Genomic DNA, 22,755 nt, shown 5'->3' with positions numbered 1-22,755 from the left:
ACTACCTACTCTTGCACATATTATCCACTGGGTGACTGTTGAAATAATTCGTGGAGCTGAAATTCTTCAGTTCTCACAACTGGGACTAGCTTTCCAAATACATTCGTGTATAGACTCTGGTCACAGTACTCTGCCTACACTTCATCAGCACCTACCCTGTCTGCTTTCAGCTGGATCATTGCATCCAGCCGGCTGTCATCACCAAGGATGTGTGCATGGTCTTCTATTCCCGAGATGCCAAGATCTCACCACCACGCTCTCTGCGTAGCCTCTTTGGCAGTGGCTACTCGAAGTCACCAGATTCGTAAGTTTTTCACACAAGTTAGCTTCCAGTTTGTTTGTTCAGTACAACAGAATCATTAGTCCTTAAGTATTCTTGGCTTACTTTCTCACGGTTAGTTTACAGTTTATGAACCATTTTGGTAACTGGCACCTGGAATGTACTGACTTGCATGCTGACATTTAATAAAATGTTGATGGATGGATGAGTTATGAGGGAAAGAAGGAATATTACATTGTGAACCTCTAAAACAATTTTGCAAAGACTAAACTTGCAAAGACTTTTAAATGTCATCATTATTATTTCTAACAGAGTACCATTGAAATTTTCTTCTTTTTAAGATTTATTATGCATATTTAAGGCATACAAAATATGTCAGGAAAAATACAGTGAAGGCAGACACAGTGGCTCATGTCTGTAATCCCAGCATGTTGGGAGGCCAAGGACAGAGGATTGCTTAAGCTTAGGAGTTTGAGACCAGCTTGGGCAACACAGTGAGACCCCATCTCCACAGAAAATTTTAAAATTACCCAGGTGTGGTGACACACGCCTATAGTCCCAGCTTCTCAGGAGGCTGAGGTGAGAGGATCAGTTGAGCTTGAGAGGTTGAGGCTGCCGTAAGCCATGATAGAGCCACTGCACTCCAGCCTGGGTGAAACAGTGAGACCCTGTCTCAAAATTAAAAAAAAAAAGAAAAGAAAAAGAGAAAAAATACATTGAATACTTGGGTATCACCACCCAGCTTAAAAAATGTTGCTAATACAATAGAAGGTATTATACCTCCTACTACTCAGAATCCCCAGAAGTTGTTGATTATCATTTCATTCTAGTCATTGTTTCCTCATATCTTCTCTCTTATAGTAAGAAAAGACAAATTTTTAGTTTTCATATTTATATTGTAAATTTTCTAGTTTATCATTCAATTTTATTCACCCTATTGAAATAAAGTGTTTAAAAGATAGAGATGTGGTGGGGCATGGTGGCTTATGCCTATAATCTCAGCACTTTTTGATGCGTATAATCTCAGCACTTTTTGATGCCAAGGTGGAAGGATCACTTGAGGCCAGGAGTTCAAGACCAGCCTGGGCAACATAGTGAGACCCTGTCTCTACAAAAAAATTTAAAAATTAGCTGGGTATGGTGGTGCATGCCTGAAGTCCCAACCACTCAGGAGGCTGAGGCAGGAGGATCACATGAGTCCAGGAGTTTGAGGCTGCAGTGAGCTGTGATTACACCACTGCACTCCAACCTGGGTGACACAGGGAAACCCTATCTCTAAAAAAATAAAATTGAGGCCGGGCACGGTGGCTCAAGCCTGTAATCCCAGCACTTTGGGAGGCTGAGACGGGGGATCACGAGGTCAGGAGATTGAGACCATCCTGGCTAACACGGTGAAACACCCCGTCTCTACTAAAAAATACAAAAAAAACTAGCCAGGCGAGGTGGCGGGAGCCTGTAGTCCCAGCTACTCGGGAGGCTGAGGCAGGAGAATGGCGTAAACCCGGGAGGCGGAGCTTGCAGTGAGCTGAGATCCGGCCACTGCACTCCAGCCTGGGCGACAGAGCGAGACTCCGTCTCAAAAAAAAAATTAAAAATGAATAAATAAATAAAATTGAGATGAAAGCAGACTCCTCTAGGAAAAGGTATGCTACTTAAGTTCAAAATAGGAAAACAGCAGTGACAAATAAGAAATGTCTGTAATTACATTTGAGGATGGGTTGCAGTCCCTGCAGCGAAGACATTATTTTAAGTAGCAGGGATTGAAATCTTCCTGTTTTTGTGCTGTAAGAGATTAAACAATTGTTTTATTTTCTTCAAATAGGAATCGAGTCACTGGCATTTACGAACTCAGCTTATGCAAAATGTCAGACACAGGTAGTCCAGGTAAGCTCTTGTGGATTGATGAGGTGATAGTTATCTTTGTGTATGTTTCAAGTATCCTGTGTTTAGGCTGGGCATAGGAGCACACACCTGTAATCCTAGCACTGTGGGAGGCCGAGGTGGGCAGATCACCTGCTGTCAGGAGTTGGAGACCAGCCTGGCCAACATGGTGAAGCCCCTTCTCCACTAAAAATACAAGAATTAGCCAGGTGTGGTGGTGTGTGCCTGTAATCCTAGCTACTTGGGAGGCTGAGGCAGGAGACTTGCTCAAACCCAGGAGGTGGAGGTTGCAGTGAGCCGAGATTGTGCCACTGCACTCCAGCCTGCCTGGGCAACAGAGTGAGACTCCGTCTCAAAAAAAAATAAGTAAATAAAAAATATACTGTATATAAAAACTGGAGAGTCTACCCAAGTAGGATAGATATAAAACATTTTAGAAACCATGTGTCTTATAAGCCAGTTTGATTGAGGAGGGGTGGTAGGAGTTACCTTTTTCAGAGTTGCAACATTGTTTGGTTTATAATGTACAATTGTATTAAAATTGTATCACAGTATCACTAGGCTATGAGTAAAATTTGAGTTAAAAAATTCATGTGGGCCGGGCCTAGTGGCTCATGCCTGTCATCCCAACACTGTGGGAGGCCGAGGTGGGCAGATCATGAGGTCAGGAGTTCGAGACCAGCCTGGCCAATATGGTGAAACCCCATCTCTACTAAAAATACAAAAATTAGCCGAGCGTGGTGGTGGGCACCTATGGTCCCAGCTACTCGGGAGGCTGAGGCAGGAGAATGGCGTGAACCTGGGAGGCAGAGCTTGCAGTGAGCTGAGATTGTGCCACTGCACTCCAGCCTGGGTGACAGAGTGAGACTTCGTCTCAAAAAAAAAACCAAAAATTTGATTTTTATTTTTTTTTAGACAGAGTCTTACTCTGTCACCCAGGCTGGAGTGCAGTGGCACAATCTCAGCTCACTGTAACCTCTGCCTCCCAGGTTCACGCCATTCTCCTGCCTCAGCCTTCCCAGCAGCTGGGACAACAGGCGCACGCCGCCACGCCTGGCTAATTTCTTTGTATTTTTAGTAGAGACGGGGTTTCAGTGTGTTAGCCAGGATGGTCTTGATCTCCTGACCTCATGATCCGCCCGCCTCCGCCTCCCAAAGTGCTGGGATTACAGGCGTGAGCCACCGCGCCCGGCAAAAAATCAAATTATTAAGTCAGATTTGTTCTGTATTCTTTTTAATGTGTTTTTAAACTGCTCTTGTTCCTCTAGCTAGGCGAACTTAAGCAGCACTTAGCATTTCTATGTTTGTAAACTGAAACATGAACAAAAGTTAGGGTTTTCTAATAGCATTTGATTAGTATGAGTTTGAGTCATTTTATAGAATATACATGGAAAACAAGTCAGGGCCCACAGGCAAGACTTAGATAAGTAAAGAAGACTTTGAGTATGAATCCAAGTAGCAGTTAATTATTATAATATCCAGATAGTTCCTTGAGGAATTTTTTAAATTAATATAAATTCATGTATTTAATATGTAAAACCAGCATAATACTAAAAAAATTAACAGGAAATAATAGAGGCTAAAGCTGTCTGTCATCTGTCAGCCAGTGAACTACTGAGTGTGTGTATGTGTGTATGTGCGTGTGTGTGTTCCCTTCGGTCTTTTTAAAATTTTTTATTTTTAGGTACAGGATCTTACTGTTGCCCAGGCTGGAGTGCTCTGGTGTGATGAGAGCTCGCTGCAGCCTCCAATTCCTGGGCTCATGCCACTACACCTGGCCAATTTTTTAATTTTTGGTAGAGGCAGGGTTTTATTTACTATGTTGCCCAGGCTGGTCTTGAACTCCTGGGCCCAAGTGGTTCTCCCACCTTGGCCTCCCAAAGTGCTAAGATTACAGCATGAGCCACTGTGCCTGGCCTTCCCCACTTGTTTCATCTAGGTGTATTTTTATTTATTTGCAATCATAGTGTATAGACTTTTTTTTTTTTTTAAAGATGGAATCTTGCTCTGTCGTCCAGGCTGGAGTGCAGTGGCACCATTTCAGCTCACTGCAACCTCCGCCTCCCAGGTTCAAGCGATTCTCCTGCCTCAGCCTCCTGAGTAGCTGGGATTATAAACACCCGCCACCACGCCTGGCTAATTTTTATATTTTTAGTAGAGATGGGGTTTCACCGTGTTGGCCAGGCTGGTCTCGAACTCCTGACCTCAGTTGATAGCCCACCTCAGCCTCCCAAAGTGCTGGGAATGAGCCATCGTGCCTGGCCCCATAGTGTATAGACTATTATAGACTATTTAATATTTCTACATTTTCACCTAACATCATAATTTTATCATTTTCTTAAATTGCATCCCAGTCTTATAATTATCAAAGAATGTAAAACTCAGTTTTTAAAAACGTTCAGAGAGTTGCTTTGGTATTTAAACAAAATCTCGTGTATCTTGAGACCAAACTGTCTTAGTTTGCTACGTATAAGAATTATTAATTCGTTTTGACTTAAACTTGGAATTGAATTTTTTTCTGAAACAAAAACTTGTTTTCTCTTGTCTTAGGCATGCAGAGAAGGAGAAGAAAAATCTTAGATACCTCAGTGGCATATGTGCGAGGAGAAGAGAACTTAGCTGGCTGGCGGCCCCGTGGAGACAGTCTCATCCTTGAGCACCAGTGGGAGCTGGAGAAGCTGGAGCTCCTACATGAGGTATCCAGGGGGCAGGGTTGCTCAGATGCAAGAACTCTGGGACAAGATTGCCAAAGTATCAGTCTTCCTTCCCCCTGCTGCGTGTGATCATAGCTTTTTACTTTTCTCTCCTGAGATCTTAACGAGCTCTGTGTTTGCTATAGCAGTAGTATTGATCTTCTCAGGTGGAAAAAACCCGCCACTTTTTGCTGCTGCGTGAGAGACTTGGTGACAGCATCCCCAAATCCATGAGTGACTCGTTATCCCCCAGCCTCAGCAGTGGGACCCTCAGCACCTCCACCAGTATCTCCTCTCAGATCTCAACCACCACGTTTGAAAGCGCCATCACACCCAGCGAGAGCAGTGGCTACGATTCAGCAGACATCGAAAGCCTGGTGGACCGAGAGAAAGAGCTGGCTACCAAGGTGTGAATCCCTTCCTCTTTGCTGAACGTCTTCCCACAAGGCTTCACAAACTAGCCTCTCAGTTTATTCATTTTCAACACCTTTGTTTGAGGTGTTTGAAGGCCTGTGATAATCCTGTGAATGTAGAAATAAAAAGTAAGACGCAGTTCCTACCGTCAACACGCTTACAGGGCCAGGCACACTGCCTCATGCCTGTTACCCCACCACTTTGGGAGGCTGAAGCAAAGGGATTGCTTGAGCCCAGGAGTTCAAGACAAACCTGGGCTAACATAGTGAGACCTTGTCTCTACAAAAACAAAAATTAGGCCAGGCTCAGTGGCTCACGCCTATAATCCCAGCACTTTACAGGGCTGAGGCAGGCAGATCACCTGAGGTCTGGAGTTTGAGAGCAGCCTGGCCAACATGGTGAAACCCTGTCTCTACTAAAAATACAAAAATTAGCCAGGCGTGGTGGTGGGCGCCTGTAATCCCAGCTACTCAAGAGGCTGAAGCAGGAGAATTGCTTGAACCTGGGAGGCAGAGATTGCAGTGAGCCAAGGTAGCTCCACTGCACTCCAGCCTGAGCGACAGAGTAACACTCCATCTCAAAAAATAAAATAATAATAAATTTAAAAATTAAAAAATATAAGGGCTTATAGAATATTAGGTCACAAGCATGTAATAGAGGTGTGTGTTTCAAATGCTATGGGAGTCAGAGGAGAAGCATCTGTAGTGGGGGCGCTCATGAGCTGACCTTGGAAGGATGCGCAGGAGGGAGGCAGTGGTGTCCTGCATGATCAGTCTTGGGGAATTCATGTGGGACTGGAACAGAAGGTGTGTAGTGAAGAATCTTGTATTTTGCACTGAAGAGTTTAGAGTGGATGATGGGAGCAATGCAGAGCTATTTTAAACAGGTACTTGTGTTTTAGAAAGATTTCCGGCCAGCCGCGGTGGCTCATGCCTGTAATCCCACCACTTTGAGAGGCCGAGGTGGGTGGATCACAAGGTCAGGAAACCAAGACCATCCTGGCCAACATGGTGAAACCCCGTGTCTACTACTAAAAATACAAAAATCAGCCGAGCGTGGTGGCCTGCGCCTGTAGTCCCAGCTACTAAGGAGGCTGAGGCAGGAGAATCGCTTGAACCTGGAAGGCGGAGGTTGCAGTGAGCCGAGATCGCGCCATTGCACTCCAACCTGGGCGACAGAGTGAGATGCCATCTCAAAAAAAAAGATTTCTCTAGCAACAATAAAGAGAATGGATTGATGGTGAAGAGATATGCTGAGGAAGGGAGAATTCTTTATCTTTATTACAGTAATCCGATGAGAAATGATAAAAACTTAAAAAAAAATTTTTTTTTTTTGAGATGCAGCCTTGCTGCCATCATGCAGGCTGGAGTGCAGTGGCGCAATCTCAGCTCACTGCAACCTCCGCTTCCCAGGTTGAAGCGATTCTCCTTCCTCAGCCTCCCTAGTAGCTTGGAGTACAGGCATGTGCCACCACATCTGGCTAATTTTTGTATTTTTAGTAGAGACGGAGTTTCACCACGTTGGCTAGACTGGTCTCTAACTCCTGATCTCAGGTGATCCACCCACCTCGGCCTCCCAAAGTGCTAGGATTACGGATGTGTGGATGCCCGGCCAGATAAAAGCATTTTAAAGAAGGCAGAGGTGGCCGGGCGCAGGGGCGCCTGCCTGTAATCCCAGCACTTTGGGAGGCTGAGGCCGGCAGATCACCAGGTCAAGAGATCACCTGAGGTCAGGAGTTTGAGACCAACCTGACCAACATGGCAAAACCCTGTCTCTACTAAAAATACAAAAATTAGCCGGGCGTGGTGGTGGGCACCTGTAATCCCAGCTACTCTGGAGGCTGAGGCAGAGAATTGCTTGAACCTAGGAGGCTGAGGTTGCAGTGAGCTGCGATCGCGCCACTGCACTTCAGCCTGGGTGACAGAGCGAGACTCCATCTCAACAACAACAACATAAATAAATAAATAAAATAAAAAGAAGGCAGAGGTATGTGTGATGAAGAGGAAGGGGAATCTGGTTGGATACTGCCTTCTTTCTAAAGGAGGCAGAGGTATGTGGGAAAAGGCAGAGGGATTGTTGAGGATGTCTCCCAGGTTTGGTTTCTGGGCAGTTGAAAAGAAAATACAAAAATGAGAGAAATGAGAGGAGTTTTATGTTTGGTTTGTTTTAATACTCAAATAGTCTTCTGGTTTATTTAGGAAAATATGTCCATCCAGAAGCCTTCATGCCTTTTAGCACCAGAGTGAATTGAGAATTAAAGGGGTAGCTGGCTGTGGTGTCATGCACCTGTAGTCCCAGCTACTCAGGAGGCTGAGGTGGTAGGATTGCCCAAGCCCACGAGTTCAAGCCCATCCTGGGCAACGTAATGAGATCCTGTGTCTAAAAAAAATAATTAAGAAAAAAAGAAAAGAAAAGGAGTGCAATTGACTTGTGTTTTGTTTTGTTTTTTTGAGACGGAGTATCGCTCTTATTGTCCAGACTGGAGTGCAATGGCACGATCTCAGCTCACTGCAACCTCTGCCTCCTGGGTTCAAGCGATTCTCCTGCCTCAGCCTCCCGAGTAGCTGGGATTGCAAGCATTTGCCACCATGCCCAGCTAATTTTGTATTTTTAGTAGAGATGGGGTTCTCCATGTTGGTCAGGCTGGTCTTGAACTCCCAGTCTCAGGTGATCCTCCCGCCTCAGCCTCCCAAAGTGCTGGGATTATAGGCATGAGCCACCGCACCCAGTGCTTTTTTTTTTTTTTTTTTTTTTTTTTGAGACAGAGTTTAGGTCTTGTGGCCCAGGCTGGAGTGCAGTGGCATGATTTCTGCTCACTACAGTCTCTGCCTTCCAGGTTCAAGTAATTCTCCTGTCACAGCCTCCCTAGTATCTGGGATTACAGGCAGGTGCCACCACACCTGGCTAATTTTTGTGTTTTTAGTAGAGGTAGCGTTTCACCATGCTGGTCAGGCTGGTCACAAACTCCTGACCTCAGGTGATCCACCTGCCTTGGCCTCCCAAAGTGCTAGGATTACAGGTGTGAGCCATTGTTCCCTGCCACCTATTGCATTTTTAAGTACTTCTAAACTATGGTGTTTTTATTTTTTATTTATTTTTATTTTTTTAATTTTTTTTTTTTTTTTTTTTTGAGATGGAGTCTCATTTTGTCGCCCACGCTGGAGTGCAGTGGTGCAATGTCGGCTCACTGCAGCCTCCACCTCCCATTTTCAAGCGGTTCTTCTGCCTCAGCCTCTCAAGTAGCTGGGATTACAGGTGTGCACCACCATTGCCAGCTCATTTTTTGTAGGGTTTGTTTTTGTTTTTGTTTTTGCAGAGGGGACGGAGTCTCACTCTGCTGCCAGGCTAGAGTGCAGTGCTGTGATCTCGGTTCACTGCAATCTCCATTTTCTGGGTTCAAGTGAGTCTCCTTCCTCAGCCTCCCGAGTGTAGCTGGGATTACCTGCGCCCACTATGACGCCCAGCTGATTTTTGTATTTTTAGTAGAGATGGGGTTTCACCATGTTGGCCAGGATGTTCTTGATCTCCTGACTTTGTGATCCACCTGCCTCAGCCTCCCAAAGTGCTGGGATTACAGGCATGAGCCACCATGCCCGGCCCATTTTTTGTAGTTTTAATAGAGACAAGGTTTCACCATGTTGGCTAGGCTGGTCTTGAACTCCTGCCTTCAGGTGATCCTCCTGCCTTGGCCTCGCAAAGTACTGGGATTACAGGCAGGAGCCATCCACACCCAGCCAAAACTATGGTGTTTTTAGTAATTCACTTTGGTAATCTTGAGAAAGGCTTTTTTAAGCCGCTTGCCTTATCTTTATTAGACATACATAGAACTTCCCTTGCTATATACTTAATTTCTAGAGCTGTTAAGGGCAACATCTGAGCTGCACTGTGGGTTTAGGACATGTTATTTCCCCTCCTACCTTGCATCCAGGGCTTCATTAAGTCATTGAGGTTTTTGTTTGTTTGTTTTTACATTTACTGGTTTATTAGAAAGGACAGTGCAAAGGAGACCAATGAACAGCAGATGGACGAATGCATAGGGAGAGATGTGGAGCTTCCGTGCCCTCCCTGGGAACTCAGCCCTCCAGGAGCCTCCACGTGGTCAGCTATCCCAAGGCTCCTGGCTGTTGACATTTTACATTCAGCTTGCACTTCTCTTTCTCTTCTTTAGTGCCTGCAACTTCTCACCCACACTTTCAACAGAGAATTCAGCCAGGTGCACGGCAGCATCAGTGACTGTAAGGTGAGCACATTGAAGCTGTAATTTTTAGCCAATGTGTTGATAACTGATTTCTCCACAGCATCCCAGATTACCTATTCCTGGTTTTTGCTGCTTTTAAGCAACTTGACATGGGCATAGCATTGTATTTTAAAATTTATGACATACTGCTCTGGTAGTCATTCTAATTTTTCAGTGTCCGAACACTGACTTCTGAAGATAAAAGTACTCCTTTGTGTCTCTTAGAGTGATTATCAGATGGGAAACATTTTGACTTTTTCATGACTCCTTTGGAGGAGAATATTCTATAGGGAGGTGGTATGTTATTCTATGCCAGGGTACAAGGAAACCCTGAGGTTCTTGGTGGCATAAAGTTTTATTGACTTCAACAAAGAGTGAAGTAAACACTTCAGAGAATTTCTGTGTTATTCACTCAATTCTAGTCAGCTTGACCTTAAACCCTCCCAGCTCATTCCTGCCTTGGGGTCTTTGCACACCTATTTTTTTGCCTGGAATTGCCTTTCCCCAGGTATTCCCGTGGTTGGCTCTCTTACCTCTTTCGTTTTTCTACTCCATTTATCGCCTCCTGTGAGTGGACTCTGTTAACACCTGGTAATCTGACAGCTCTCTGAAACTTTCTACCCACCCCTCTTTCTAGCTTTATTTTTTGCTGTAGCGCTAATTGCTTCCTGATGCTTTTTAAGTGCTTGGTGAGTAGTTTATTGTCTGTCTTAAACTCCAGGGAGGCAGATCCTCTGCCATATTATTAGAACAATGCCTAACACATGTAAGGTGCACCACTGTAGTACCACTCATTAACTCAGGGGCTGGGTGTGGTGGCGCATACCTGTAATCCCAGCACTTGGGAGGCCAAGATAAGAGGATCGCTTGAGGCCAATAGGTTGAGACCAGCCTGGGCACTATAGCACAAATACACTATCTCTACAAAAAATTTTTTGAAAAATTAGCCAAATGTGGTGGTACACGCCTATAGCCCTAGCTACTCAGGAGGCCAAGGCAGGATTGCCTGAGCCCAGGAGTTTGAGGCTTTAGTGAGGTGTGATCGTGCCATTGCACCCCAACCTGGATGACAGAGTATTTTTTTGTCTCTTAAAATAATAATAATGGACCCCGGGGGCCGGGCGCCGTGGCTCACGCCTGTAATCCCAGCACTTTGGGAGGCCAAGGCAGGCAGATCACCTGAGATTGGGAGTTTGAGACCAGCCTGACCAACATGGAGAAACCCCATCTCTACTAAACATACAAAATTAGCCAGGCTTGGTGGCGCATGCCTGTAATCCCAGCTACTCAGGAGGCTGAGGCAGGAGAATCGCTTGAACCTGGGAGGTGGAGGTTGCCGTGAGCCGAGATCACACCATTGCACTCCAGCCTGGGCAACAAGAGTGAAACTCCGCCTCAAAAAAAAAACCCAAAACAAAACAATGGGCCAGGCGTGGTGGCTCACACCTGCAATCCCAGCTACTCAGGAGGCTGAGGCAGGGGAATTGCTTGAACCCGGGAGGTGGAGGTTGCAGTGAGCTGAGATTGCACCACTGCACTCCAGTCTGGGCAACAGAGCAAAGGCCTTGTCTCTTAAAATTTTATCTATGTATTTATTTATTGATAAATAATAATTGTACATATGGGCTTGTTTTCTTAAATGACTTTCTGAAACAAGATGTATCAAAGTGAGGCTCTGGTTGTTGAAACTCGCTATTGTTATTGTAGAGGCAGCTTTTTTCCAGCTGAATGTAACTTGCAGTGTTTGGTTTGCTTTCAGTTGTCTGATATCTCTCCAATTGGACGGGATCCCTCTGAGTCCAGTTTCAGCAGTGCCACCCTCACTCCCTCTTCCACCTGCCCCTCTCTGGTAGACTCTAGGAGCAACTCTTTGGATCAGAAGTAAGTATCCAGATTTCACTGAGAGAAGTCAATCAATCTAAGAACCTTCCTTTAGCTCAATGGTTCTTGACTGAAGGCAGCACCTTCTCCCTAGGCAGCATTTGGAAATGTGTGGGAGCCTTTTTGGCTATCATGGTGACTGGAGAGGTGCTAGCTACTGGCAGCTCTTCACATATTGGCTTACTAACCTTCTGCATCATCAACTCATGATGACTGTCTTCTTCATCCCTTTCTGCTAGTTTTGTCCTCCATTCCTACCCCTGCTTGTCTCCCCAGTCATAACAACAGACATAGGAAGTCCTATCTTGGGAAAAATATTTTGAAACTGTTTTGGAAAAAAATATTTTGATTCCACAGCAAATTATGTAGGTAAGAAAAATAAAGACAAGGCCAGGTGAGGTGGTTCCCAGCACTTTGGGATGCCAAGGCGGGAGGATTGCTTGAGGCTGGGAGTTCGAGACCAGCCTTGGCAACATAGCAAGATGCCATCTCTACAAAAAATAAATAAGATAGTCAGGCGTGGTGGCCTGTGTCTGTGGTCCCAGCTACTTGGGAGGCTGAAGTGGGAGGATTGCTTGAATCCAGGAGTTCAAGGTTGCAGTGAGGTTTTATTATTGCATGACTGCATTCCACCCTGGGCGACAGAGCAAGACCCTGTCCCTAAAAAAAAAGAGAAAGAAAAAGACAAATTTAGTCTAGAGTCCATGATTCATCATCATAATCCGTTCTTTGCAACACACCCTCACTCTTGTGCATCTCCATCAATTATTCTCATCTGGTTATCCACCTGTCTATCTTATTGTACCAACACTGACCTAGGCAAAGGTGACTGGAGAAAATAACACAACCAGGTAATTTCATTAAATTTAGGATGCCACAGACTGTAGGGACTATTCTGTGTCACTAAGAAGAAAAAGCACTGACAACTAACTTCAGCATGCCATCAATTATAATATGAATCCCAATTTAATAAATGGTGGCTGAGTACAATGGCTCATACCTGTAATCCCAGCACTTTGGAGAGCTGAGGTGGGAGGATTGCTTCAGCCCACAAGTTTGAGATCAGCCTGGGCAACACAGGGAGACCCTCATCTCTACAAAAAATAAATAAAATAGTTAGGCATGATGGCATGCACCTGTGGTTCCAGCTACTCAGGAGGCTGAGGTGGGAGGATTGCTTGAGCCTGGGAGGTTGAGGCTGCAGTGAGCCTCCAGGCATAGGGGCATGTACCTGTAATCCCAGCTACTAGGGAGGCTGAGGCAGGAAGATTGGGAGGCAGAGGTTGCAGTGAGCCGAGATTGCACCACTGCATGCCAGCTTGTGTGACAGAGTGAGACTCTATTTCTTTTTTTTTGAGAGGGAGTCTTCCTCTGTCGCCTAGACTGGAGTGCAGTGGCGTGATCTCAGCTTACTGGAAGCTCCACCTCCTGGGTTCACACCATTCTCCTGCCTCAGCCTCCCAAATAGCTGGGACTACAGGCGCCTGCCACCACGCCCGGCTAATTTTTTGTATTTTTAGTAGAGATGGGGTTTCACCGTGTTAGCCAGGATGGTCTCGATCTCCTGACCTTGTGATCCACCTGCCTCAGCCTCCCAAAGTGCTGGGATTACAGGTGTGAGCCACTGCGCCAGCATTTTTTTTTTTTTTTTTGAGACAGTCTCACTCTGTCACCTAGGCTGGAGTGCAGTGGCGCGATCTCAGCTCACTGCACCCTCCACCTCCCGGGTTCGAGCAATTCTCGTGCCTCAGCCTCCTGGGTAGCTAGGATTACAGTCGCCCACCACCATGCCCCGCTAATTTTTGTATTTTTAGTAGAGACGGGGTTTCGCCATGTTGGTCAGGCTGGTCTCAAACTCCTGACCTCAGGTGATGCACCCACCTTGGCCTCCCAAAGTGATGGGATTACAGGCGTGAGCCACTGCATCAGGCCAACTCGATTTAAAAAAAAAAGAAATAATAAAGTATAAAAAATGTTAAAATGGGCTTTTTAGAATTAGTGCGATACAATGCTACATTGCTCTACAAAGATACCTAACAATACGGAGTATAGGAATTTATTTATCACACAGTAGTCATGAGGGCTGGTCCAGGTCCAGGTCAGTGGTGCAGGTCTACTCTGCATGACCATTCAGGAACCCAGGGTCTTCCCATTTGTTTGCTTTCTCTTCCATTTTCTAAGGCAGTGGCCCTCTGAGACTTCAGTGTGCATCATCATCCCCTGGGAGGCTTGTTGAAGCCCCCATGGCTCAACCCCACCCAGAGTTCTCGTTCCGTAGGTCTGGCTTGGAGTCTAAGAATTTGAGGTTTTGAACAGTTTTCCAGGTGAAGCTGATGCTGCTGGCTGGGAGCACACTTTGAGAAACATCACTTTTGGTGTGGCCATGAGACTAAAAAGAAACATATAAAGGAATAGAGTTCATATTCCAGATAATGTGTTCAGACGGCTTTAATATAGGCAGAGAGACTGTGACCCAGTGGTCATCAATGATCAGTTTCCTTTCATAACTTCAGAAGGATACCAGTTGAATTCAGAGTTAACTTTCTGAAGCCAGCTCGTCTCCTCAGCTGAGATCTCTGAAACTCAAGTTTGTAGCTGGGGTTTAGGGAGGGGCACTGTATTCCTCCCAGTGAGACAGTACTCAGTGTGCCTTGATCGTAAGTGATACTGTTGTTACCCTTTTCTTTCTAATCTCTCTCTTTTAAAGGACCCCAGAAGCCAATTCCCGGGCCTCTAGTCCCTGCCCAGAATTTGAACAGTTTCAGATTGTCCCAGCTGTGGAAACACCCTATTTGGCCCGAGCAGGAAAAAATGAATTTCTCAATCTTGTTCCAGATATTGAAGAAATTAGACCAGGGTGAGTACTATATTAAGCAGGAATTCCATCTATAAAAAACACATCCACAGGAAGAATGGACTGGACAGCTCTTCTGTGTGAGGTCTGTACTGTAGTCTAATGCAGGTTGAGTCTGGGGTGAGAGGGCTGGTCCGGGTTTCTCCAGTTGGGTCTCATGATGCATCTGCACCCTGGCGCAGCAGGTTGCCATGGCATGGTTTCACTCTTTTGCTGCATTACTTTGGCAGATAAGATTCTAGGCCAAAGAGGTCATTTGCCTGTTTTGTTGAATCTTGACCTAGGTGTGGCATATTTTGATGGTCCTCAGCACGTGATTATTTTCTTTTTGTGAGAAACTAACTTTATGTCATATTGTCCTTTTTAGCTCAGTGGTCTCTAAGAAAGGATACCTTCATTTTAAGGAACCACTTTACAGTAACTGGGCGAAACATTTTGTTGTCGTCCGTCGGCCTTATGTCTTCATCTATAACAGTGACAAAGACCCTGTGGAGCGTGGCATCATTAACCTGTCCACAGCACAGGTGGAGTACAGCGAGGACCAGCAGGCCATGGTGAAGGTCCGTCCTGCCCTGTCTTGGTTTCTTATCGCCACATGTGCCCTTCCTTCCCTTTTGAGTTCTGTACTCTCTGTTTTGTGGTGTGAAATTTCCCCTTTCTCTCTGGTCTTGAACTTCCTTTGTGAAGTGCTATATGCCTTGGGAATATGGCAAGGCAGTCCCCATTGCTGTCTTTATAGTAACTTTCTTGTCTACCTGCATTTTTCTTTCAGACACCAAACACCTTTGCTGTCTGCACAAAGCACCGTGGGGTCCTTTTGCAGGCCCTGAATGACAAAGACATGAACGACTGGTTGTATGCCTTCAACCCACTTCTCGCTGGCACAATACGGTAAGAAGTTGTTTTTGTTGTTGTTTTTGTTGGTTTTTTTTTTTTTGAGACGGAGTCTCACTCTATCTCGCTGAAGTGCAGTGGCTCACTGCAACCTCCGCCCCTGGTTCAAGCGATTCTTCTGACTCAGCCTCCCCAGTAGCTGAGACTACAGGCACGCGCCACCATGCCTGGCTAATTTTTATATTTTTTGTAGAGAGGGGGTTTTACCACAATGGCCAGGCTGGTCTCGAACTCCTGACCTCAAATGATCCACCCAACTTGGCCTCCCAAAGTGCTGGGATTATAGGCATGAGCCACTGCACCCAGTCTAGAAGTTGTTCTGTGTTTTCTTTCTCTCTTTGGCTTTTGGCTTCAGGAGTATCAAGATAAATAGGAAAGGAAGTATTTTTCTTTTTTTTTTTCTTTTTCGAGATGGAGTTTCGCTCTTGTGTGGCCCAGGCTGGAGTGCAATGGCACTATATTGGCTCACCACAACCTCCACTTCCCAGGTTCAAGCCATTCTCCTGCCTCAGCCTCCCGAGTAGCTTGGATTACAGGTGCCCACCACCACATCCAGCTAATTTTTTTTGTATTTTTAGTAGAGACGGGGTTTCACCATGTTGGCCAGGCTGGTGTTGAACTCCTGACCTCAGGTGATCCGCCCTCCTTGGCCTCCCAAAGTGCTGGGATTACAGGTGTGAGCCACCATATCTGGCTTGAAAGGAAGTATTTTTCAAAATAAATTTAAAAGAGAGGAAAGACAGGTGTGTAAATTGGTTGTGGGGTGGTAATGCGGCCTCTGCATCTTGTAAGACATCGTCATGTTCTGAACCACCAGGGAGACTCTGGTCACACATGTGCACCAATTATTTTTCTTCTTTGTCTTTTTGTTCTCAAGAGGTCTGCATATGGGGCCCAGGGCAGAGAGTAAAGGGAAGACAGTGAGAATCTTAATGGCCTCCCAACCTCCAGCCCTGTGATTCAGCCTCAGGCTCTCTAAGGGCTTGTGTCACGGGGTCCTGGAGTAGAAAGTTTAGAGGCCTAGGCCTGCGGTGCCAAATAGGAAGATGCTCCAGGAGGGAGCCTCAGAGGGAGAGGACTGTGAGGGGCCAACACTTGTACCCAGACTTCTAATCCTACCTCCCCGTTTGTCCCCCATAGGTCAAAGCTTTCCCGCAGATGCCCGAGCCAGCCGAAATACTAAGTGACTCTGCCGAGTGCCCTCACTCGCCTTCGAGAGATAAAACGTTACCTCTCATTTCTCTTTGTGATTCTTGACGGTGACTCTTGTATGTAATCCTGTGGCTTAACTACTTCTCCCTCCTTGTCCAGCACTTTTCCAGCTCTCCCGTCCCCATCTCCATTGCTCTGTACTCTTTTCTTTTTTCCTGTGCTGAGAATCTTGTTAGTAGCATGTGGCCTAACAAAAGGAAAAAATGTTTTTAAATACACACAAACACACACACACAAACACAAAAGCTCTGAGGGGATCTGGTGAATCTCCAAATAATTGTGGGTGTACTTTGGCTTCCTTTTGTATGATAGGTCCCCATCATGAGCACCTCTGATGTCTGTGCTGCTGTCACCAGACACCTTTGTCTGTTTCTGAAGACAACATGATACTTTTTTCTTCTTTTCTCTGTTCGTGATATCACTTTAATTTTTCTTGGGTGGCTTAGAGACTAAGGGAGGAGACATCTGGCCTTTTTAGAACCTGAGAGGAAAAAAACAATCGTTTTTTCCCCCTCTGTCTCTTTTTGCCAAGGCTAATCCCTGCATTTCCATTCGGGGAAAAGGTGGTGGTGAGCATAGAACTGGAACAGTTATATTCTGAGTCAAAGTTGGGGCTTTTTAGAGCATAATTATGGAATTTTTATTTACTGGTAGAGAGGAGAAGAGATGCTTTTTCAGTGGGCCTGGGACAGTGGCTGCTCTTGACCTCGTGTGAAGGGAAATGCCAAGGATGCTTTGGGTAGACTTCAGGGGACCCCAGGGTTTGGCTGTGGGCCATGAGGGCAGCAGGCAGTGGGATGCTTGTAGCTCCTCACAGCAGGATTCCTGCCCAGTGTTTTTTCTCTGCTGGGAGGGAAGCTCTTTTCTAGGAGTGGCTCAGTTCTGATTTTGGCATTAGTGATGGTGGTGGTACAGTTGGAATTAGTGCCATGTCATACATAAATGTTCCACAAGGCGGGAGTGTTTCACTTTCTGGTGACAAACTTGATGGTCACTGTTATGATTAAGATAATGCTGGGTAGGCTGGGCACAGTGGCTCACGCCTGTAATCCAAGCACTTTGGGAGCCCGAGGCGGGCGGATCACGAGGTCAGGAGTTCAAGACCAGCCTGGCCAATACGGTGATACCCCGTCTCTACTAAAAATATAAAATTAGTTAGCATGGTGGCGCACTCCTGTCATTCCAGCTACTTGGGAGCCTGAGGCAGGAGAATTGCTTGAACCCAAGAGGCAGAGGTTGCAGTGAGCCAAGATTGCACCACTGCACTCCATCCTGAGTGACAGAACAAGACTCCATCTCAAAAAAAAAAAAAAAAGATTATGCTTTAGTGACCTTGTGATTGTTACAGCTCCCTTTGATCAAAGAAATGTAGCTTTCAGACATACACTTGGAAGTCTCCCTCTGAATCCAGCAGTCATTTTCATTGATGCTTGTCAAGTTGAAGATGCTTTCAGTGATGCTCTCTATACTCATAAATAAGCAAATGTGGCAGGCTTTGCTTTCTGGATCCCAGGATTAAAACTAACCGCGACCACTACTCCCAACAAAACACAATATGCCTAGGGGCACAGAAGAGCGTCCAGGGAGCCTGGGCCCCAGCGTTTGTTGCTTATTCCCTGCTCCTCTCCATGTGGTGTGGAAACTGCCCAGGGAGAACGGAGGATGCTCACTGTGGACAGAGTCTTCTTTCCTTCTGACAGACCAGGTCATCTGGCTTCTGAGACCATCAGAGAAGATAAGTCTGTCTCTTTCAGCTGCCAGTAAGTTTTCCAGGATAAGAGGGGAAAAGGAAAGCCTCCAGAGACTTCAGTTGCTTTGCCAGTTGTCTTGGGATTGTTTTACACCATCCTTTACTTCCCTTGCTCAGACCTCTCTATTTCACCATCGCTCAGGCATTCAGGAAAGTATCTGCTCGCTCCTACTTGGTGAGGTCCTCGGCCTTGAGGTTGCTGACTCTCAGGCGGTAGGTAGCTGGATGACCTCCCGCTTCATGCAGCAAAGGCCAGGGCCTTGCACGCCTCTGCAGAGTTGTTGCTAGGAAGACTTGTGTCATCGTCCACACCTTTGTTTCTCACTTCCTGGTTGGGCTCATCTCCAAAGAACAGGTCTCCCAGCTTCGCTCCTTATCACTGCATTGTGAAGAGGAGGAAAAGTGAATCATGGAGAGAGAAAGGAGAGGATAGAATCACAGGCTGTGTCTATACCTGAAAAGTGACCAGCAGAAACTCTATGGTGGATTTTTTTTAAAATTTTCTTCCTCCCGTTAAAACATAGGTCACTAACTCTGATGTTATTTGTTTTCTAAGTGGTATGTGAGATTTTTTAACGTAGTTAGAAGTTTCATTGTCTGATGGACACAATATGCCCTTCTGGTTCTATTCAAACCAGCAGGATCTGTTGGTGCTTAGAGATGGCTGCCTGGACTGGAATCAAATCTAATTTCAGGGAAATGAAGATGGAATTTGAAGGTCACTTTTAAAATTAAGTCATTGATGCTGCTGTTACAAAGTGTGACAGAGGATCCATGTCTGTGACACAGGACGGTGGGAAGCCTGAGAGTTTGAAATTATGTGATACACTGAAATGACTTCGGTTTTTCTTCCAACTCATACAAAACTGGTTTGGTAAGTCTTTGCTTTGGAAGTATCAGACATTAGAACAGGCCAAACTGGACTGTCTGTTCATAGCGTGCCTGGATAAGAAGGCCTCTTAGGGAGCCAGAAGGAGCAGAGTGGTCGTGTTCTGCATGCTCTCCACCCTCTGGGGAGCCCCTGCTGTGGCTGGCAGGTGCAGACAGCCTCTGCTGGCCCCCAGCACGTCCAGGGTGGGTGCTCCTTTGCCCGACAGAACCATCCCCACTCTGAAGCTCTGAGAGAAGATTTGTGGCAGGAACTGTTTATGAGGCTCTAGTTGTTGCTGTTGTGGTGGAAAAGTTAAGAAACCCAGCCCTTAAGGAAACCACCTTTATTTATTTATTTATTTTCTTAAAGCACGCCTTTAAATAAGCAAAAAATGTGAAAGGCAGGAAAGAGAATTCTTAGGCAAATTCAAAGAAATGAGTGCTAGTTAAAACTAATCACCTCCTCCTCTCTCTCTCATCCTCCTTTCTCCCGTTAAAGCAAAATATGGCCTCACTACCGCCCCAAATCAATGCTCAGACCGTCTCTGTGTCTGTGTCCCCTCCTGGGAGTCAGTCAGCGCTCAGGCCAGGACTGTGCAGGGTCGGCCAGCCCATGCGCTAGTCAGGAGCACAGGCAAGGGCTGCCTGTGGCAGTGGCCGGGCACCTGAGCCCCAGCTCGTTGTTAAACGTGCTGACCGCAAGGGGCAATGGAGTGAGTTTCCCAACTAAAAAACCACTATTATATGTTTTTTTTCCCTTCAGTCATACAGACTTCAGATACTGCTCCTATTTTTGATGGATTTTTCAGCTCATTTCAGATGAAGGAACTAAGTCATTGTGAACTGTCTCTTGGGATCTAAAAACAAGATGACTTTGCCTGGCACATGTTCCAAAGCAAAGACTTCGTTGCCTGCTGCTTATTGTCTAATTTACAGGGATATTTAATTTTGTCAGGTCTATGTATATTTATCCAGCTATACTTACTTGCACAGTGGATTGCAGAGAAGAGATCCTCCAGTGTGCACACTCATCGCTACTCTTTCCGCATTTCCCTCATGCTGTGTCCCGCTCGGGTTCCAAGGGACAGTATCAGGGCTTGTTTCACTTGGGTCTTTCAGTTTTTCTTTTGGTTCCCTTTTAAAATGTGATTGTTAACCTGCCCCTTAAAAAGAAAAAATTCAGCCGGGTGTGGTGGCTCATGCCTGTAATCCCAGCACTTTGGGAGGCCAAGGCAGGTGGATCACCTGAGGTCAGGAGTTCAAGACCAGCCTGGCCAACATGGTGAAATCCCGTCTCTACTAAAAATACAAAAAGTAGCCGGGCGTGGTGGCGTGTGCCTGTAATCCCAGTTACTTGGGAGGCTGAGCCAGGAGAATCGCTTGAACCTGGGAGGTGGAGGCTGCAGTGAGTTGAGATTGCACCATTGCACTCCAGCCCAGGTGACAAAGCAGGACTCTGTCTCAAAAGAAAAGATTGATTTTGCTGCTGCTCCCAGAAGGTTTGCTGGATGTGTTTACATAGGACTGTAACTTGTGTGCACTACAGTTGTTCACCAGGGCCAGTGATTCACCCCGGTGTGTGGCCAGACCATGACTGTGTAGCAGGAATGTTTTAATTTGTGCTTCCTTAGTAAATTGAACTATCAGCTGAGAGATTATTTGCTGCTATTGTTCAAAAGGCCATTTATGAAGTTAGTATTTGAGCCCCATAGGATCTTTAAAAAGCCTCCAGTCATTTAAAGGAAGAAATCAGAGTTGCTATAAAATTCATGTAAAAAGCTCACAGCCAAACGGCTGTGCTCGGATGGAAAGTCTGAGCTGAGGTTGGTCTCTTGCCAAAACCTGGCTGTTGTGTGGTGTTCTTCGTGTCTTCGAGTTCTTTTTTTTTTCATTCTGCGTATTCTTGCATCAGTTCACCTGAGGAGTCCACCAGCCTTCTTGTATTTAAGGCATCGTCTTAGACTTTGTGGCTCTAAAGTACTTGTCTGTTGAGATTGCAAGTCTCTTGTCACCATCCTCACACATGACAACAAAACCCATAATGCATAAGTGGCCTTTTTGAACCAAGACTTTGCAAACTGATCTCTCCCCAGTGAAGGAGTTGAGCACATTAGCAACAATGTACATTATTAATTTTGGATTTTCATTTTCATGTTTTATTTTGTAAATATTATCTGATGTTTGGAGCTTGAGTATACAGACTGTAAATATAGTTCTTGTATTTGTACTAATTCTGATTCTTTTGCTGTATAGCCTTAGATGTGCAATGCAGACATTATCTAACTGTGTATGGTAACCTTGCATCACGGAACTATTAGTGAACGAGGTAAAAATAATAAAGGTACAGCCAGTGCATCCGAAGGCTCTCGATGTGCATTTATTCTTGCACCCCTTGAAAGGTAATTACACAAAGATTTCTTTTCTTGACTTGCAAAGATAATACCTTTCTAAGACAGAAGTCACGATATCATCACTTAAGTGTTCCTTTCTGATATTCAAAGTGGTGGTTTTTATATAAACAAGAAAGCTAATATGGTGCTGTTTCTTTGAAAGTACTTTTCTCCCAAAGATGTAAGTGGTTGTTTTGGCTGGAAGATTTGTCGTTTTTCTCCTGAAGTCTCCTTGTATGCCTTCCAATAATTCTGTAGTGTTGTGTTGGCTTTTTTTTTTTTTTTTTTGAGACAGAGTCTTGCTCTGTCACCAAGGCTGGAATGCAGTGGCAAGATCTCCGCTCACTGCAACCTCTGCCTCCTGGGTTCAAGCGATTGTCCTGCCTAAGCCTCCTGAGTAGCTGGGATTACAGGCGTGCGCCACCACGCCTGGCTAATTTTTGTATTTTTATTTTTATTATTATTTATTTATTTTTATTTTTTTTTGAGATAGAGTCTCACTCCGTCGTCCAGGCTGGAGTGCAGTGGCGTAATGTCAGCTCACTGCAACTTTCCACCTCCCGGGTTCAAGCGATTCTCCCTGCCTCAGCCTCCCAAGTAGCTGGGATTACAGGTGCCCGCCACCACATCCTAGCTGATTTTATTTTTAGTAGAGAAGGGTTTCAGCATGTTGGCCAGGCTGGTCACAAACTCCTGACCTTGTGATCCACCCGCCTCGGCCTCCCAAAGTGCTAGGATTACAGGCGTGAACCACCGTGCCCTGCCTATTATTTTTTTGAGACGGAGTTTCACTCTTGTTGCCCAGGCTGGTGTACAATGGCACAATCTCAGCTTAGTGCAACCTCTGCCTCCCCAGTTCAAGCAATTCTCTTTCCTCAGCCTCCCAAGTAGTTGCAATTACAGGCGGCTGCTACCACACCTGGCTAATTTTTTAAAAAATATTTTTAGTAGAGACGGTGTTTCAGCATGTTGGCCAGACTGGTCTCCACCTCCTGACCTCAGGTGATCCGCCCGCCTCGGTCTCCCAAAGTGCTGGGATTATAGGTGTGATTACACTGCACCTGGCCATGTTGTTTTTTTGGGGTGGGGAAGGGTAAATGAGGATTTGAAAATTCCAACATGTCAATTTAATTTAACAAGCCCTCATCATGAGCAGAGCATGAGCAGGGGCCGCTGTCCTGGGTGGGGAGAAACAGAAGAAGGGAGGGAGGAGCAGCCCTCAGGTTAAAAGCAATGATTTGTTCCAACAAATATTTTGAGTACCCACCCTGTGCCTGGTGTGCTGCTGGGTGCAGTAATTCAGCAGCAAACAAAGCAGGCCCATGCACTTGTGCCCTCCCATTCCAGTGGGGAAGACGTTGTTTAAACAAATTAACAACATCAGTCTTAAGTATTTTGG

At 45.6% G+C, this 22,755-nt stretch overlaps 1 protein-coding gene across 7 annotated transcripts in view; it reads left to right on the top strand.

Moving 5' to 3' along the window:
• Positions 1-21,321, top strand: part of KIF1B (kinesin family member 1B) — a 176,229-nt gene extending 154,908 nt beyond the window's left edge. For all 7 annotated transcript variants that reach the window (XM_073007847.1, XM_073007848.1, XM_007980610.3 and 4 more), the window contains 10 exons: positions 171-304; positions 2,103-2,164; positions 4,712-4,857; positions 5,022-5,261; positions 9,437-9,508; positions 11,265-11,386; positions 14,094-14,243; positions 14,608-14,800; positions 15,013-15,131; positions 16,275-21,321. In XM_073007847.1, coding sequence (XP_072863948.1) covers positions 171-304; positions 2,103-2,164; positions 4,712-4,857; positions 5,022-5,261; positions 9,437-9,508; positions 11,265-11,386; positions 14,094-14,243; positions 14,608-14,800; positions 15,013-15,131; positions 16,275-16,317 — 1,281 coding nt within the window. In that variant the 3' untranslated portion in view covers positions 16,318-21,321. The remainder of the gene's footprint in view (positions 1-170; positions 305-2,102; positions 2,165-4,711; positions 4,858-5,021; positions 5,262-9,436; positions 9,509-11,264; positions 11,387-14,093; positions 14,244-14,607; positions 14,801-15,012; positions 15,132-16,274) is intronic.
• Positions 21,322-22,755: the final 1,434 nt, after the last annotated feature.

The sequence above is a fragment of the Chlorocebus sabaeus genome, chromosome 20, assembly GCF_047675955.1.
Source record: "Chlorocebus sabaeus isolate Y175 chromosome 20, mChlSab1.0.hap1, whole genome shotgun sequence".
NCBI lineage: Eukaryota > Metazoa > Chordata > Mammalia > Primates > Cercopithecidae > Chlorocebus > Chlorocebus sabaeus.
Note: the sequence above shows the minus strand (reverse complement) of the source record. Positions and strands in the feature narration are given on the sequence as shown.